Source organism: Haematobia irritans, chromosome 4 (genome assembly GCF_050003625.1).
Source record: "Haematobia irritans isolate KBUSLIRL chromosome 4, ASM5000362v1, whole genome shotgun sequence".
In the NCBI taxonomy this organism is placed as follows: Eukaryota; Metazoa; Arthropoda; class Insecta; order Diptera; family Muscidae; genus Haematobia; species Haematobia irritans.
In genome coordinates this window covers 6,516,741-6,534,074 of record NC_134400.1, presented here as the reverse complement: position 1 = coordinate 6,534,074, position 17,334 = coordinate 6,516,741, and the positions used below count along the sequence as shown (strand labels likewise).

General features: G+C 37.3%; 6 protein-coding genes across 10 annotated transcripts in view; 5 read left to right on the top strand and 1 right to left on the bottom strand.

Moving 5' to 3' along the window:
• Nucleotides 1-435: 435 nt before the first annotated feature.
• LOC142235279 (uncharacterized) lies at nt 436-4,926 on the top strand. Its single transcript, XM_075306531.1, has one exon. The coding sequence runs from the start codon at nt 436-438 to the stop codon at nt 4,924-4,926; it is 4,491 nt and encodes a 1,496-aa protein (XP_075162646.1).
• Nucleotides 4,927-5,676: 750 nt separating this feature from the next.
• On the top strand, nt 5,677-6,670 carry LOC142234295 (regulator of telomere elongation helicase 1 homolog). Its single transcript, XM_075305391.1, has 2 exons — nt 5,677-5,977; nt 6,033-6,670. The coding sequence occupies exons 1-2, from the start codon at nt 5,917-5,919 to the stop codon at nt 6,194-6,196; spliced, it is 225 nt and encodes a 74-aa protein (XP_075161506.1). The 5' UTR covers nt 5,677-5,916; the 3' UTR covers nt 6,197-6,670.
• Nucleotides 6,671-10,141: 3,471 nt separating this feature from the next.
• mRpL15 (mitochondrial ribosomal protein L15) lies at nt 10,142-11,246 on the top strand. Its single transcript, XM_075305388.1, has 2 exons — nt 10,142-10,370; nt 10,431-11,246. The coding sequence occupies exons 1-2, from the start codon at nt 10,266-10,268 to the stop codon at nt 11,184-11,186; spliced, it is 861 nt and encodes a 286-aa protein (XP_075161503.1). The 5' UTR covers nt 10,142-10,265; the 3' UTR covers nt 11,187-11,246.
• A 27-nt stretch (nt 11,247-11,273) lies between these two features.
• The window catches only part of Psn (presenilin), a 21,631-nt gene continuing 15,570 nt past the window's right edge, over nt 11,274-17,334 (bottom strand). The window contains exons 1-9 of one of the 5 annotated variants that reach the window (XM_075305385.1): nt 14,003-14,150; nt 13,654-13,839; nt 13,348-13,598; nt 13,081-13,290; nt 12,799-13,019; nt 12,637-12,735; nt 12,389-12,580; nt 12,014-12,193; nt 11,274-11,677 (exon numbers count right to left, since the gene is read on the bottom strand). In XM_075305385.1, coding sequence (XP_075161500.1) covers nt 11,409-11,677; nt 12,014-12,193; nt 12,389-12,580; nt 12,637-12,735; nt 12,799-13,019; nt 13,081-13,290; nt 13,348-13,598; nt 13,654-13,797 — 1,566 coding nt within the window. In that variant the 5' untranslated portion in view covers nt 13,798-13,839; nt 14,003-14,150 and the 3' untranslated portion in view covers nt 11,274-11,408. Of the gene's footprint in view, nt 11,678-12,013; nt 12,194-12,388; nt 12,581-12,636; nt 12,736-12,798; nt 13,020-13,080; nt 13,291-13,347; nt 13,599-13,653; nt 13,934-14,002; nt 14,151-17,334 lie in introns of those variants that run through there. The other 4 variants (XM_075305386.1, XM_075305383.1, XM_075305382.1 and 1 more) reach the window with 4 other exon arrangements.
• Nucleotides 14,376-16,652, top strand: ORMDL (sphingolipid biosynthesis regulator orosomucoid 1-like). Its single transcript, XM_075305389.1, has 3 exons — nt 14,376-14,657; nt 14,715-14,866; nt 16,112-16,652. Exons 1-3 carry the CDS (start codon nt 14,481-14,483, stop codon nt 16,245-16,247), a joined length of 465 nt encoding a protein of 154 aa, XP_075161504.1. The 5' UTR covers nt 14,376-14,480; the 3' UTR covers nt 16,248-16,652.
• The window catches only part of Atox1 (Antioxidant 1 copper chaperone), a 2,327-nt gene continuing 2,095 nt past the window's right edge, over nt 17,103-17,334 (top strand). Inside the window, exon 1 of the mRNA XM_075305390.1 lies at nt 17,103-17,331. Coding sequence (XP_075161505.1) covers nt 17,326-17,331 — 6 coding nt within the window. The 5' untranslated portion in view covers nt 17,103-17,325. The remainder of the gene's footprint in view (nt 17,332-17,334) is intronic.

Sequence of the window (17,334 nt, the reverse complement as noted above, 5' to 3'; positions counted from 1 at the left end):
AATTTGAATATTAATTTATCTTGTCAAAAGCCCCGCCTTCCGCCATCTTGGTTGAGAGCATCTCTCACTTTACTTGTTATCGATAAGCCAATTGGTGCGGTTGCAAATTTATCCATATCGTTGGAAATTATAGGTAATATTGTTTACCATTAATTATAATAGAAAACACCTTAATAAAACCTTCTGCTCTTGTTATATATTGAAAATATTAAACTATCGTGTTTTTATTTTTCTCTATATTTCCATACTTTTCGCATTCGGCGAACATTTTGGTCCTTCGAACCGGATAATTGGGACCAGATACTCGTTTTTATTTGCCTTCAACGTTTGCCGCGGCTCACACAGACTCTTTGGGAGCAGAGTGTTAGGGACAAATCAGCCCTTTCGTCGTGGGCGGATTTAGACGCTTTTTTGTCCGAAAGGGTTCGTACGTTGATGTGTTTGCATGATTTGCGGGAAGACACGTCTTCGAAGCGTTCTCAGGAAAAGAAGGTAAAAGCGCATTTTACCAATGCGTCTTCTTCTAAATCGTCGCGTGCTTCGTCGGAATCTAAGTGCGTTATTTGTCCTAAACATAATCATAGACTTTCGGCTTGCGTTAAATTTGGTAAACTCTCGGTATCGGAACGTTACATAGTGGTAAAACGTAACCGGTTGTGCTTGAATTGCTTAATGAAAGGTCATGAGATGAAGGATTGTCCAAGACAATATTCGTGTGCAAAATGTAATTCGAGACATCATTCGCTATTGCATCGCGATTCTACGCCGTCTAATAGCGCGACTTCGGCGACGGGTTCGACCAACACCTTGTCGAGTTCAGCGGCTAGTTTTCAACCGAGAACTATGCCTTCGGTTGATCAGCCGCAACCTTCTACCTCGTCGGCGTGCCTACCTCGCCAGGCATTTCATACGACGCAAAATAGGGCCGTGCTTTTGGGAACTGCGATGATTAATATCATGCACGATGGGGTTTCATATCCGGCACGCGCTTTGATTGACCCCGCTTCAGAATTTTCGTTTCTGACGGAACGCTTTCGAAATCGGGTGAAACTACCGGTTCACGCGGCTAATGTTACAATTTCGGGGGTAAATAGCGCAATTTCGGCCAAATCGAGTAAAATGTGTAATTTGAAAATCGGATCTCCACTCAACGCGTCGGTTTTGTTGGAAACTATGGCTATAGTGCTCCAATCTATATCCGGGAATTTACCTTCCTTTACGGTGTCGCAGGAAGTTTTGTCTCAGATTCCGGATATTCGCTTAGCTGATCCGAATCTTTTCGTGTCGAGACCGGTCGATATTCTACTAGGCGCTGACTTGTACCCGAGAATACTATTAGAAGGTTGCCGGCAGATTGCGGCTCAATCATTGATAGCACAGAACAGTGTTTTCGGCTGGCTAGTAACGGGTCCGATTTCTACATCGCAAATTCAAACATTTACTACGACTATAGCGGTTGATGAAGAGGAAAATTTAGATAGAACGCTTTTACGGTTTTGGGAGTTGGAGGAAACACCACGTAAAGGGGTTTTGTCCCCCTCCGATAAGTTCTGTGAGGAAAATTACGTTCGGACAACGCGCAGAGATTCGGAAGGTAGATATATAGTTACACTTCCGCTAAAGGAAGAGCTCGGTCCTCGTGGATATTTGGGTGAGTCCCGAACAACTGCTTTGAGGCAATTTTATCGTAATGAATCGTCATTATCGAAAAGGCCGGACGTGAAATCAGTTTATGATAGTGTTGTTAAAGAATATTTGCATTTGGATCACATGAGGCCAGTATCCGCCATTTCTGCAAGTGATACACTTTCGTGTTATCTTCCACATCATCCTGTCATTAACCTCGAGAAGAAGACTTCCAAACTTCGCGTCGTATTTAATGCGTCTAATAAAACGTCCAACGGGAATAGTCTTAACGATATCCTTCACGTAGGTCCCACTTTGCAGCAGGACTTAGTCCTTCTTATTGTGCGATGGCGACTATTTAAATACGTGTTCAACTGCGATATTACACAGATGTATAGGCAGATTCGAGTGGACTCTTCTCATGCTCCGTTGCAGAGAATTGTTTTAAGGGATTCTCCGACAAGGACAGTCCAGGACTATGAACTACAAACGGTGACCTTCGGTGTAAACTGTGCACCATATCTCGCGATACGGACACTGTTACAGTTAGCTGAAGACACTGAGGAGGAGTTTCCACTCGCGGCCGATATATTACGTAAATGTATGTACGTTGATGACGTTTTGACCGGAACTCATGACCTTGAAACTGCGATAATGGCTCGGGATCAATTAATCGCGGCGCTTGCGACGGCTAAATTTGAACTGCGGAAATGGACATCGAATTATAGAGAAATTTTAGATTCACTACCGCCGGAATATTTGGTTGATGCTCAATTGCTGGCATTTGTCGAGGCTAGCAATTCGAAACCATTGGGTGTGAGATGGAATGCTCAATTGGATGCATTCTACTTCGCGGTCGAGCCTATAGCAAAAAGGTGTGGATACACTAAACGGGAAGTGTTGTCGGCTATCGCGAAATTATTCGACCCTGTCGGTTGGTTAGGTCCAGTGATAATTGTGGCAAAGATTATCATGCAGAAGGTTTGGCTTGATCGCGTCGGCTGGGATGAAATACTGCCTTCGGCAACGGCATCCGAGTGGGAAAAATTTGTAGATAGTTATCCGGATGTCAATTCGATAAATATTCCTCGGTGGATTCGTTACACACCGTGCACTTCGGCCGAGCTTCACGTATTTTCAGATGCCTCGGTTAAGGCATACGCGGGGGTAGTATATATTCGAGTTTTGGCCCCGAATGGCGAGATTGTCGTTAATTTGCTATCGTGCAAGACGAAAGTTGCTCCGTTGAAATCGGTTTCTTTGCGTCGTTTGGAGCTTTGCGGCGCTGTTTTAGCGTCCGAACTCGCAAGAACGGTCATTCGAGAAATCGGTATTGATTTTGGTCGAATTTATTGTTGGACGGATTCGACTATTGTACTAGCCTGGTTAAAGAAAACGCCTTCGGCTTGGACAACATTTGTCGCGAATAGGGTATGTCGCATTCAGGAGAACGTCGGTGGTACGAATTGGTATCATGTGAGGTCGGAGGATAATCCTGCTGATCTTGGCAGCCGCGGTGTGTCCCCTTCGGATTTGGCCGCCTCTCGACTTTGGTGGCATGGGCCTCAGTGGCTATCGTGTAGTCAATCGGAATGGCCGGTTCGTGACACTTCCTCTTTTGACACCGACGTAGAAATTCGGTCTGTGAAGGCACATGCTTCTTTCGTTAATTCATACGAGGATGTTCTCGATAGATTTTCTTCTCTGGATAGAGCGCTGCGTGTTATTTCATATGTTATGAGATTCTTTTATCGGACGCATCCCGCTCATAGGCGTGATTGTAGCTATGCGGATCACAGTTTATCATCGTCTGAGATTAGGGCAACTAAAAGTCGCTTGATAGTGCTTGCTCAAAAAATGAATTATGGTAATGAATATAAGGACTTGATGGATAGGTCTTCGTTAGGTACTGGCAGTTCACTTGTTTCTTTGAACCCGTTCCTTGATGAAATGGGTGTAATGCGGATGTATGGTCGTTTGAGCCGCTCGCCTATTCTTTCGTATTCGGAGCGGCACCCTATAATTTTGCCCTACAGCTGTCGATTCACGAAGCTTTTGGTGGAATTTGTTCATTTGATTTCCATTCATGGAGGAAATCAGTTGATGTTGCGTATTCTTCGTATAGAATACTGGATACCTCGGGTGAGGAATCTTATTCGTTCGGTTATACATAGGTGTAAACCATGTCTTTTGGAGAGGAAACGGGTTTGTAGTCAGGTGATGGCTCCTCTTCCTCCGGAAAGAACTGTTCTCGACAGACCTTTTACGACGACTGGCGTAGACTATGCAGGCCCCTTTGAGGTGAAGTCGTTCACCGGACGTTATTGTCGCATAACTAAAGGTTATGTGTGCGTTTTCGTGTGTTTTGCTACTAGGGCGATTCATTTGGAAGCGGTTTCCGACTTGTCGACTGCCGGCTTTCTTGCGGCATTTCATAGGTTTGTTGCTCGTCGGGGTTGTCCTGCGACCATTTTCTCGGACAATGGGACAAATTTTGTCGGTGCGTCGCGTGAGCTTGAACGAAATTTCCGGGATGTAATTAGGGGAAGCAGTGATGTCGTGTCCTCTAAGTTTGCACACCAGGGCCTATCGTGGCGATTTATCCCAGCTGGTGCGCCTCATATGGGAGGCCTTTGGGAAGCTGGGGTGAAGAGTTTTAAGTTGCATTTCAGAAGGCAAATAGGGAATGTTCGTTTCACGTTTGAAGAGTTTTCGACGGTGTTGGCTCGTATTGAGGCTTGTTTGAATTCAAGACCTCTTTGTCCCCAATCGGATAACCCGCAGGAGCTTGACGCTTTGACACCGGGTCATTTTCTTATAGGTGCCCCTCTACTCGCCCCTGCTGAGCCAGTTATAACCGAACAGCCTCTTTCGTTGGTGAATCGGTTTCGTAAGGTACAGGCTCTTGCACAACAGTTTTGTGTACGTTGGAAAGAGGAATATTTGAAGAATCTGCATATGAGATATAAGTGGAAATTTCCTCAGCGCGATGTTATGGTAAATGACCTAGTCGTTATTCGTCATGAACAGCTTCCACCAACTTCTTGGAAATTAGGTCGAGTCGTGTCGGTTCACCCGGGCGTAGATGGTCACATTCGGGTCCAATTTTGCCGGTTGACAGTATCGTCCGCTTATGATCCAGAGCAGCGACTGACGTTTACTGCTCGTGTGCACGATCTAGGTCGTGTGTTGACCCCCGCCGAAGCCGTGCCAGAACGGATCAAGGAATCCTTTTTGGGATTACCTTTGGCAGATCCGCAATTTTACCGAGTGGTCCTGAGGTGTATGGGCGAATCATAACACATAGGGTGTATACGTCGCCCGGTCTCCCGGTGGCTCATTATACAATCTTCGGTTGGGTTCTGTCCGGGTTGTGTAACTGCTAGGGTAAATGCGCGAGAGCCCCCCTTTTGGGTTCTAACGGCCCCCTTTTGGCCATCGTTTTATTGTATCTCTTCGCGAGAGCCCCCTTTTTGGGGTTCTAACGGGTCCCCTTTTGACCCATCGATATATTGTCGCGGGAGCCCCCCTTTTGGGTTCTACCAGGTCCCCTTCTGACCTTACGTAATATCTAGTCTTAGGTTGAATTTGAAAAGATAAATGAATTAATAAATTGGATTTATGGTAAATGAACTGAAGGAAACTCACTTTGCACTGCACTTAGCCTCATTTTGTATTTTAAGTTTAGTTTTAGTTACAACATACCTTGATGTTGCAAGGCGGCCGGCAATGTTTAAGTTCGAGTAAAGATTAATTGGACTTAATAGTGTTCGTTAGAATTTGTATACTACTTTTTGGTACATCCCTGCCAGAGTAGAAATGTCATAATTTGAATATTAATTTATCTTGTCAAAAGCCCCGCCTTCCGCCATCTTGGTTGAGAGCATCTCTCACTTTACTTGTTATCGATAAGCCAATTGGTGCGGTTGCAAATTTATCCATATCGTTGGAAATTATAGGTAATATTGTTTACCATTAATTATAATAGAAAACACCTTAATAAAACCTTCTGCTCTTGCAAGGCATATTAATCCAGGTAAAGTCATGCAATCAGGTGACTAATATCGACATTCATCTTGTCAAAGGCTTTGTTTACGTTTAGTAGATTTGTTTACATTCTTTGTTTACATATATATTGCCATATGACGGAGGCATAAGGCAAATAAATGTTGAAGAATGTATTGCTAAACTGAAACACTATGGTTCGAGTGTACGAATTGAGGCATTAAGGAATCTAAGAGATGCAATAGCAATAAATCATGGGATCCCTATGAAGTTCAAAGAGCTTATATGGAAAAGGTCATCATATGTCTACGAGATGGATCAAATGGTTTTCTGGAATCCCCAACGGGTATAAAATAAAGTATAACAATGTAACCACCAATAAAACAAAAACTTTCTCATAGGGACCGGTAAAACCTTATGTTCATCTTTGGAATGGCTGCAATCCCGAAAAGAGGAAATGAAGATGCAAATACAACAAACAGCACCGCCACCAATTATTTTAAAACAATCCTATTTAGGCGGAGCACCTGTAAATGATTGCTCGTGCAAAGCCCAAGGGTGGTAGCTGGGGTCTTCCTAAAATAATATATATACTGGGTACTTGAGGTACCCATTCACAACTAACGCAAGATATGTAAGAATTAAAGCGGACATCTTTCTCATTTACGAAAGCGGTGGTTTTGGGATCCAGAGATCAATTGTGTATATATCCCGAGGTATTGCGAGAACAGGGCAATTCAAATAAAACACAGATCGATTTGTCGATTGCGAGTCCAAAAAAGAACTTGTGCCTTTCATCATCGTGTGGAATCGCGCAAAGATGATCTGGATTTAATGGACATTGAAGACTTGGTTAAAGTTGGTAAAAACTCAAAATGTGTCCATATTATGGAGCCAAAGAATAGATTGAAGATGCAGACAATATGTTTATGTCCTATAACTATTTATTGGACAAATCTGCACGGAAACAAATAGAATTGAATTAAGCAATACCTCATAATATCGTAAAGATAAATAATAAATAATTTTTTGATTTTTTATAATTTTTAATGGATTCTAACGCTTGTCTGAAACGTTTGACCTCAAATATTTTCAAAAATTCATAATTTTTTCAGATTGAATTTAGCATTTTTTCGACAAAATTTAAATAATTTGTACCATTTTATGAATTCTTAAACAGTTCTTAACCAAAAAATTTAACATTACCAATTAAAAATATGAATAAAACATGTTATAAAAAATTGAATGAAAAGAACTTCCTGTGTAGTTAAAATGAAGAACATCATTGGGAGTACATCTTCTGGAAGTTCTTTTAAAGTTGTGCCTTTGGAAGAACTTCCAAATTTTTTGATGGGTAACTCTGAACTTCTGCCACATAGGATCAGCAATAATTTTTTATGAAATAGCGCAATGCCTCATGCAAACGATCCATAAATTCTGTTCCTGGTGTAATACAATTGCTACCGAATCGTTCGTGTTCTCTCACTTCACCTAGGCTCTGTGCTAATCATTCCAAAGTTCAGCTTCCTTGGCTGAACGAAAACGTCTACTACGCTGTTGATTCATTTTTGCACGAGGGGCCACGCCGTCAATGGCCATAAAGAATAATTTCTGTGGTTTAATTAGAAAAAACAATATAGTTGAATATGTCCTTCAACATATCCTCCTGTTATGTTGAGATGGATGTTTGTATCATCGGAATGGGAGCAATTGTGAATAATGCCATTCATATCCAAATAAAGATTATCAAAATCGGGAACCTAAATAGAATACACAAGAAGCTCATAATTATTTCCTCCAACTTGTTACATGTCACTCCACACTTACGCATTGTTCCCAGGCCAATTCACTGAGACAAGGATACCGTTCACTTATGTAGCGGAAAAAGTTCGCCCCATTTTTTGTTGTTGTTTTGTATTGATGTCTGCCTTAGGCATATATTTAACTTCAAATCACTTTTTGTTCTTTGTAATAAACAATTGTTGGCTGAAAACAACACTACACATACACAAAATGTCAACTTAAGTCATCTGCCATTTTAGTTTGACATTATAATTATCATGGGGGGGTACACACGTTTGCTCGTGACTTTACCTTTAATTAATATGCCTTGCTGCTCTTGTTATATATTGAAAATATTAAACTATCGTGTTTTTATTTTTCTCTATATTTCCATACTTTTCGCATTCGGCGAACACCTGCCAACATTTTTTGAATTTGACGGGGCTTCTGAGAATCTCCATCACGTCGAAAGCAATCGTATATATGACATCCAAAACTCGTCGGAAAAGCGCCGTCACTATTGAGAAGTTGTACCACGCCAAGTTACTACAAAAAGGTATCGCTTGAGTGCAATTATTAGGTGCCTTTATTAATAAATTTAGAACGACGACAATAAGAGCCCCTTCAAAATATCAGAAAAAGTGAATTTTAAGGTAGTTGTAAAAGAATCATTGTGGTCAAGTAAATACGATTGTTTAGATGTTTATTAATTTGATTACACATTTATAAATTCTTACAAATATAACATTTATACGACTATGACAACACATTTAACATAATTTTTGCATTAATTAAGAATGATGTTGAGTTACAAGTTACATGTGACAGCGTCTATCAGCCAGTGCTTTTATTCTCGATGGAGGCAGCGTGTCTGGAAAAATATTTGTGAAACGACTTTATTTATTTATTTATATATACCTTTCACAATTTTAAGCGAAATAACTATGTTTTCAGCACTTCATTATCGTTACAAATCTTTATTTAGATAAAGATTTGTAACAATAGTGATGGTAAAATATTTCCATGTACATTTCATACTTTTTCATACGCTTCACCCATCACAGTTGGCGATTGTTGCAGTGTCACTTACGAGTCTGTGTGGTAGCGATGAGGATGAAATGGAACTTGTAAATGCTGGCAGGGAATATCATGGTTTTTGATATGGGCAATGCGATTTGGTTGTAAAAGCACACATTTATTTTTGGAAAAATTGGTAAATGGGGGCTTCAATCCCTGCCAACATTTTTTGAATTTGGGGGCGCTTCTGAGAATCCCCACTACGTCGAAAACAATCATATACGACATCAAAAACTCGTCGGAAAAGCGCCGTCACTATTGAGAAGTTGTACCACGCCAAGTTACTACGAAAAAGTTTCTCATCAGTGCAATTATTAGGTGCCTATTTAGATCAATTTCGAAGGACGCCAATAAGAACCCCTGCAAACTATCAGAAAAAGTGCATTTTAAGGTAATTGTAGAAGAATCATTGTGGTCAAGTAAAACACGATTGTGTAGATGTTTATTGATTTGATTAAACATTTATAATTTCTTATAAATATAACATTTTTCGGTTTATCTCATCACATTTAACATAATTTTTTGCATTAATAAAAGAATGATGTTGAGTTTTAAGTAGCAAGTTACATATTGCAGCGTCTATCAGCCAGTTTGTTTATTTTCGATGGAGACAGCGTGCCTGGAAAAATACTTGAAAAACGATCACTTTCAAGGCATATTAATTAAAGGTAAAGTCACGAGCAAACGTGTGTACACCCCATGATTTTTAGAAAGTCAAACTAAAATGGCAGGTCACTTAAGTTGACATTCTGTGTATGTGTAGTGTTGTTGTATTGTAATATTTATGTACACAAGGAATGTAAACAAACCTACTAAACGTAAACAAAGTCTTTGACAAGATGAATGTCGATATTAGTCACCTGATTGCATGACTTTACCTCTTTAATATGCCTTGGATCACTTTATTCTATTTGGAAAGTCGAAAATTGTTCACCATATACCTTTCACAATTTTAAGCGTAATATCTATGTTTTCAGAACTTTATTTTCGTTTTTATTTAAATAAAATATAACAAGCTGGTTGCGCTTGGCGTTTCACAAAAAATAAAATGGCTCTTCTAACAGTAGTGATGGCAAAATACTTTCATGTACATTTTGTACTTTTTGATATGCTTCCCCCATCACAGTTCGCGATGGTTGTGGTGACATTTACGAGTCTGTGGTAGCGATGAGGATGAAATGGAACTTTGAAATGCTGGCAGGGAATGAGAAACAAAATTTAAAAAAAAAATAAGTTGGAGACGCTGATTTGATTTCAAAAATTTCATTAAAAAAATCTGTCTTATGGCCAGTTTCTCATCCTCCGATTAATTTTAACCGGAGGATAGACCTCCGGTTAGTAAAATTTTTGTATGGGATCAGCTGTTTTATCGACACGATAAATAATAACAAGACATTGAGAAACTGGCCCTTAGAGATTTTTCGGAAAGATTTTTCCGTGCGACGTCTATGCCGGGATTACACATTCATCACATTCATTATTAAATCGATTATGTCGTCGAACATTAGTTTTGGTGTGGCCAACATGATCGGTTTGTCGTGAATAGCGTGGAAAGCGACATCATTGAACGATTAGAACTATCGTGTGAACGGCACATTTCTCCAAGCAACGACATCTACATCTTAATTTTAGTGTTATGTGGAGACATTTGAAACATATGTTTTTTGAGTAATGTGCAATGCTCGTCGATTGTGGATTTGCTTGGAATTAAGAATTAATTAAATAAAATTAGACTTTAACAAAGAATTGTCCACAAAGTAATACACAAAAGGATAATGGCGAACTTAAGAGAAACCGCCGACAGGGCTTTGAAAATGTTACGAACTCTGCCTCGTGTGCAAATAGGGAATCTTAGACCGAATCCTAATTCTAAACAAAATGTAAGTACGTGAATTATACAATTAAAAAACAATTAAAATATGCGGCCAATTACAATACAGAGCAAGAGAGGACGTGCACAACACGGTGGCGATAAACACGGTGCCGGCAACAAAGGATCCGGTCAAAGACAAAACTTTATGCGACTTGGTTATGAAACAGGCAATACCCCTTTCTATATGCGATTCCCTTACGAGCCATACTACAAGGGCCACCATCTACGCAGGCAGTATCCTCCCATTTCTTTGTTACAATTACAAGTTATGATTGATACCAACCGCATTGACATATCACAGCCCATTGATTTGACTACTTTATGTAATACTGGCTTGTTGAGCATTGACCCAGCTACAAAGGAGTTTGGATTCCAACTTACCGATGAGGGTGCTGACAAATTTAAGGCGAAAATTTCTATTGAAGTACAACATGCTAAAGAATCGGTAATAGCTGCTATCGAGCGTAATGGTGGTGTAATACGGACCGCTTATTACGATCCCAGAAGTCTACATGCTCTGAAGGATCCCAAGAAGTGGTTTGCTAAAGGTGTACCTATACCGAAACGCATGTTACCCCCTCAAGATGCAATAAGCTACTATTCATCTGCGGAGAATCGTGGATACCTTGCGAATCCCGAGGAGATTAGTAAGCATCGTCTGGTGTTGGCACAAAAATATGGCTACGAACTTCCAAAAATAGAAGATGATCCACAGTATGAAATGTTGACGGCTGCCAAAGATCCTCGACAATTGTTTTATGGCCTAGAACCAGGATGGGTAGTAAACTTAAAAGATGAATGTATAATTAAACCTAAGTACTAAATCTTGTTGTTATATTTGAAGTTAAAAATTAATAAAATATAGTCTTATATAACATCTCTATTTAAGACAATTTTCTGAGTTGGAGGATTAGAATTAACAGTCACTTTTATTAATAAGGGAAATTTAAGTATATAATATTTTTTGGGGAGTAAATACTACGAGATTAGTGTCATTTATATGCTTCCTCTCTTTTGATTTTGAGTCCAATCGGCAAATATGTTCCTATATAAAAACCTGCTGATCGGATAGCTCTTCCATAAAAGGTTTCACAATTACGCTGGTAACTAAGCAGAAGAATAGGCCAAAGAATATTGATATTGGCAATGCAGGTAAAGCTTTACGCCATATAGCCAAAAGAACTAAAGTCAGGCACAAACCTACAAGAATGGCCACAAAACAAGCAATGGTAGTCGCCCAATCACCATACGATGAGGCTTTGCCAACCAAAACGGAGTAGAAAATGAAGTCGCCCAAACCAAGCTTGATTCCACCTAAAATTATTTGAATTTATTTTATACAAATTTGTCTCCACATATCGATACCTCCAAGCTATAGTGTCATTGTTACAAAAATAATAATCCATATTAGGGGTTCAAAAGGCCAAATCGTCCTACAATCAAATTCAACTTTTTTTTATAATTGGATAGACTTTTCACTACCTTTAATTTTAATTAGCGATTAGAAGTGAAATCGATTAATCAAAGTTCATAATTTAAACAAAATTCCCTACTTTAAAAAATGTCCTTTCCCAATTTAGAACACTATCCATGAAAATTCGACTCAGCACACTGTAGTTTGGAAGTTACGATATAGTGTGTTATACTTACGTTCTTCCTGGGCCTCTGTCATATTGCTTCCCAGCTGTGTCCGATTTTCCGAAGCAGTTACTGTACGATAATTTGTGGAACGATTAGCACTATCCGAAGTACTTGCTTGAACTTCAATTTGTCGCCTTGCAACACGTTGGTCTAAATTCGAAGACCATTCTTCTGTAAAACCTGCTGCTTCTATTAAAAAATAAAGACAGCATTAAAAAGTTGAATTAAATATTCATTACAAAATATAGAAAACAATAGTAGGCTACAAAAAAATCAACTACAAAGACCGCCCACCTCTACCACCAAATACGAGCACAACCAAGAAGATTTTAAACAACGTAAGATGTGAACAGTTTTAAAAATATAAAAAAAATAAATAAATACCATTTCCGCGCATTTTAAATGTCACTAGAGGCATACCTTCAGCACTAGGAGGAGCTGTGTTACCTGTCGTCTGACGAGAAACGGATGTTGAACTGGTGGAGGTATGCGGCGAATTGGGAGAATCAGATTCAGATGAATTATTTCGCTGTTGACCCGGACCAGTTGTTCCCATAAATGCATACAAAATTGTAGCTTCAGAAAAACAATAATAAGTAACGAAATTTGCAAAGAAAAATTTTATCTCTCACATGAATAAATTAAGGCGGGGAAAATTTGCTCATTTCTTTCTTGTGCGGTCTCGACCAATATTCTTAAAGGTCCTTTAGGTGTTAAAACAGCAATCAAATCTATAACATAAGGTACATATGTTAGAATGGTAGTAAATCACTATTTTTAATTGAAACACAAACCCCATATGGAAATTGCGGCCAAAACTGCCCATGCTGTCCATTCAGGCAAGTACTTGATGAATACCAATGCCATCAAAGCGGAAACGAATATCAAATAAGCTTGTTGCAATTTCAAAGGACTTTGCCAATGAATTGCAATCATTCCCATGACTCCGAAATTCCATAATATCAATAGCGTTGTAGGATAATCCATAGCTATGTTATAAGCCCTCAACAACTCTCTGGAATAAAATATTTGACATATAAGAATAGACATCAAAACCAATGGTTAGGCTTGCATACTCCAAATACAAATAACTGAAAATGAACAACAGCATAAATGAAGACAATATCAGCCAACCATGGATAACTCGGTAGCAACGTTTTTTGTAAAGCACAATAAGCACAATGGTCATAACTACCACCACGGATAGTAAAATTAGAGAGTTGGCCAAAGCATTCCAAAGTTTCGTACCCTTGTCTTCAGATTGTTCGTGGAATGGTGTATATAATCTGCAAAAACATTTGGAAATTAATAGTATCGAAAAAATCATTTTGAAGATAACTTACAAATATGTATCGGTATATGTGTAGAATGTAATGGAATTTATTGTGGCCACCACCACCAGCATACACAAAGAAACTGGAGCAAATATTTTAATAACATGTTGAGCTCCATACTTTAAACCTTGTTCCTCATCTTCAATCTGAGCATTAGGCAAATTTGATGGGTGGGGACCTGAGGAGGAGGATGGATTGTCTTCATCGTTGGCCCGCTGACGTCTGCTTCTTATTTCCACACCAGGCACATCCAAGATTGCCTAATGGTATTAAATAAGAGTTAAAATGCAAAATTTATTTGTGTGGTATACTAACCCCATCTGCTTGATCTCTATTTTCCGTCACTTCCTGAGTTCCACCATAATTATTTAGTAATTCTACACGACGTTGGCGTCTCCTATCTGCTCCTCCTGTTAGCGAGTTATTACAACTAATTTGAGGACCGACGTGTCCTTCCATTAGAGGGGTACTTTCGTCGGGCTCCTCTCCTGAAATTGAACTCTTTTGTGGATCCGTGTTTGTATTTTTGTACAAAACAAGCAGCAGGTAAGGAAATACAAGATGAAAGAATATTATTTGGAAGCCTTTGTTGTTTCTAAAAAACTTCGAGATTCATAAAAACGAGTTTTGTTATTTACAAATGAAAATTAAAATGTGTGCATACTTTTCCGAATCTCCAATCTCTGAAAGAAGCGCGGTGTAAAAACAACTTGTATTTGCGTGAACTTTTCTACTTCAAGATCCTAATCAAAATTCATGAATCAACAAACCGAATAGCCACAAAATAAAAACAAAACAGTGTTGCCAATAGAGCAATATAATGAGTAACTACTTCTCACCTACATAAGTCTCCAACATTTCATTCACTTACAGTCTAAATGAACATCACACTTACTTTGTAATTTAAATATAAATATTTTTGGAATAAGTTTCTATTTTCAATGGCGTACAGGTTTAGAATTTTGAAACATTTTATTAATCAATGGTCACAATTATAGAGTTGGCAACTCTACATTTGTCAATATTTGAGCACTCACGTCGCATTGATACCCCAGTCAAAAGAAAACATCATCAATTTTATGGGATTAGATTGTAATTCTAAAGATTAAGAAGTTGTGTTTTAATCTCAGATCTTAAAGAATATGACAGTGATTGCCGGAGGTCATGGAGAGCCTAATCCAAATTCTTCCTGGCTCGGAGCAAGGGGGATGTGGCTTGCTTATATTCTGGGAGTTGTAACAACCCATTTAATTTTATTGTCCGTTCCATTCATAAGTATTTCTATGGCATGGACTTTAACAAATCTTCTACATAATGGGGTAAGTAACAAACCGATAGATTAATAAATAAGTAATTGGCATGTTTTCTCTCCACAGGCGCATTTATATTTTCTGCACATTATCAAAGGAGCCCCTTGGTTTTCCATTGAGAACGATGCCGGCCGACGTTTGACACATTGGGAGCAAATCGATGATGGTGAACAATTCACAGCAACACGGAAATTTTTAACTGCAATGCCCATTCTACTGTAAGTTTGATAATTTATTATTATAAACGATACATATTTGAATAGCACCTTGACTCATCCAAAGTTTCTATGGAGTTTGGATATTTCCCGAAACATCCACTAGTATTTTCTCAATAATGAAATACGCAATGTTCTGACAATATTCCCTAAACAATTGCATTTCTCTCTTTTGAGTGGGTCCTCAATGAATATTAAATAAATCCCAAGGACTTAGTAGTAACAGCAAAAATGTTTGCTGAAAAGCGGAAAATAAAATTACCAACAGGACTGCCATTTTGGTCCGATCGAACCAAAATTGGTCCAAAAAATTGTTAAATTTTAAATTTGGTCCGATGGTCGACCAAATGGAATTTGCTTGTTTTTGGTTCATTTTCGTCAAATCGTTAATTTTTCAAACTTTTTAAATTGTTGACAAAATTTTCTGTAGAAATAAAATTTTGACTAAAATTTCTATGAAAGAAAAATTTTACAAAATTTTCTATAGAATGGAATTCTGATAAAATTTCCTAAGGAAATGAAATTTTGACAAAATTTTATATAAAAATAAAATTTTGCGAAAACTTTCTATAGAAATAAAATATTGACAAAATTTTCTATAAAAATAAAATTTTGGCTAAATTTTCTATAAAATAAAATTTTGGCAACATTTTCTATAGAAATGGAATTTTGACAAAATTTTCTATAGAACTAAAATTTTGACTAAATTTTGTATAGAAATGAAATTTTGACAAAATTTCCTAAAGAAATGAAATTTTGCCAAATTTTCTATAGAAATGAAATTTTGACAAAATTTTCTATAGAAATTAAAATTTGACAAAATCGTCTATAGAATTAAAATTTGGACAAAATTTTCTAAAGAAATAAAATTTTGACAAAATTTTCTATAGAAATAAAAAGAAATAAAAATTTTGAATAGAAATAAAAAATTGACAAAATTTTCTACCGAAGAAAAATTTTTGGAAAAATTGTAACTTAAATTATTTTAATGTAATTTTGAAATATGGTACGAATTTTGGTACAATTTTGGAAAAATGTTGGTCCAAAATAAAAATTCATTGTGGCAACGCTGGTTACCTACATAACTCCAAAAATTTGGTCTATAGTATGCCTCGATCGCACATATCTATTAGTGTGTGTATTCTGTTCATTCGCACCTTATATTAATTTTTCGGGCCAAAATGCTTTCCGAGACAAATGAATGAATTCATGAAATACTCTAATATTTATTCCATTATTTATTTTCAGCTTCCTTCTAACATGTCTATATACTCGAAATGATCACGATCACTTTATTGCCAATTTCATCTCTCTAGTTATTGTTACTCTACCAAAACTTCCTCAATTCCATGGCGTTCGTCTCTTCAATATCAATAAATATTAAACACCAATACAATATGTTATCCCTGTATGACGTCGTCAATCATAATAGAATTTGATATTTATATAAAATATACGTATGCTTATGATTTTAAATAACCAATTACAGTAACCCACAGAACATAATATTGGTCCTACTATTACCTTAACTATTTGACCGCTTAAAATTTTAATCTAATTGTTTGCGCATCATAAGAGTGGTATTGTTTGGCTATTTTATTAATATACTATATTTTGGTTAAATGTAAATTTTAATTGGATTGATGGATGAAAATAATTATTGTATTTAAAAGAATTTATGAATTTTCTATAATATTCCTGTTAACTCAAAGTTATTAGCTTATTTTACAGAAATCTGAGATATGTAAATATGTATAAAAATAATTATTAAATATATTGCAATTATAAATATATAGTTTCATTTTTAATAGCTTAGTAAACATGCAACGAAATGGTATATATCATGTTTATTATTATTTTAAAATTGAAGTGGGGTACGAAGTTTGAGTTTACGACCAAATCTCTCTTTTTGATATTAGGAAAATTGTAGAGAAATGTTTCATATGTCGAAATACCAAGATTTCGAGCACAGTGACCGAGTAGTATAAAAGTCGCGTTCTCAACAGAAATAGATTCAACAGTAGATTTCTTTACATTGGCAACAACTTCTCAAATTTAAATTAATTTATACGTTTCAAATGTATAGGCCGGTTATATATTGGTTCGTTACTTTTCTTTTTCAATTGTAGCTTTGGATTATTCCCCATCAAAAAATTATTACAATTATTGGGTACGCGAACAAAGCTCACATAGTAACCATGTGTTTTAGAGTTGGCAACTCTAAACAAATAAAATAATAAAGTTTGACAATCTGACGTTTGTGACGAATACAATTTGTAATTTGTTGCGATAAAAAAGAAGTTGATAAATTTGGGTGTGATAATTGTAAGCTGCAATTAAAGGAACACCACGCACGTTTCATTTGCCCTCTTAGGAATAAAGAAAAAGCTTTCAAAGTGTTGAACTTACCTCAATTTTTTGCCAACGCAGACTCGGGAAGTTCCAGAGTACCACCAGCGAAAATGACGGTA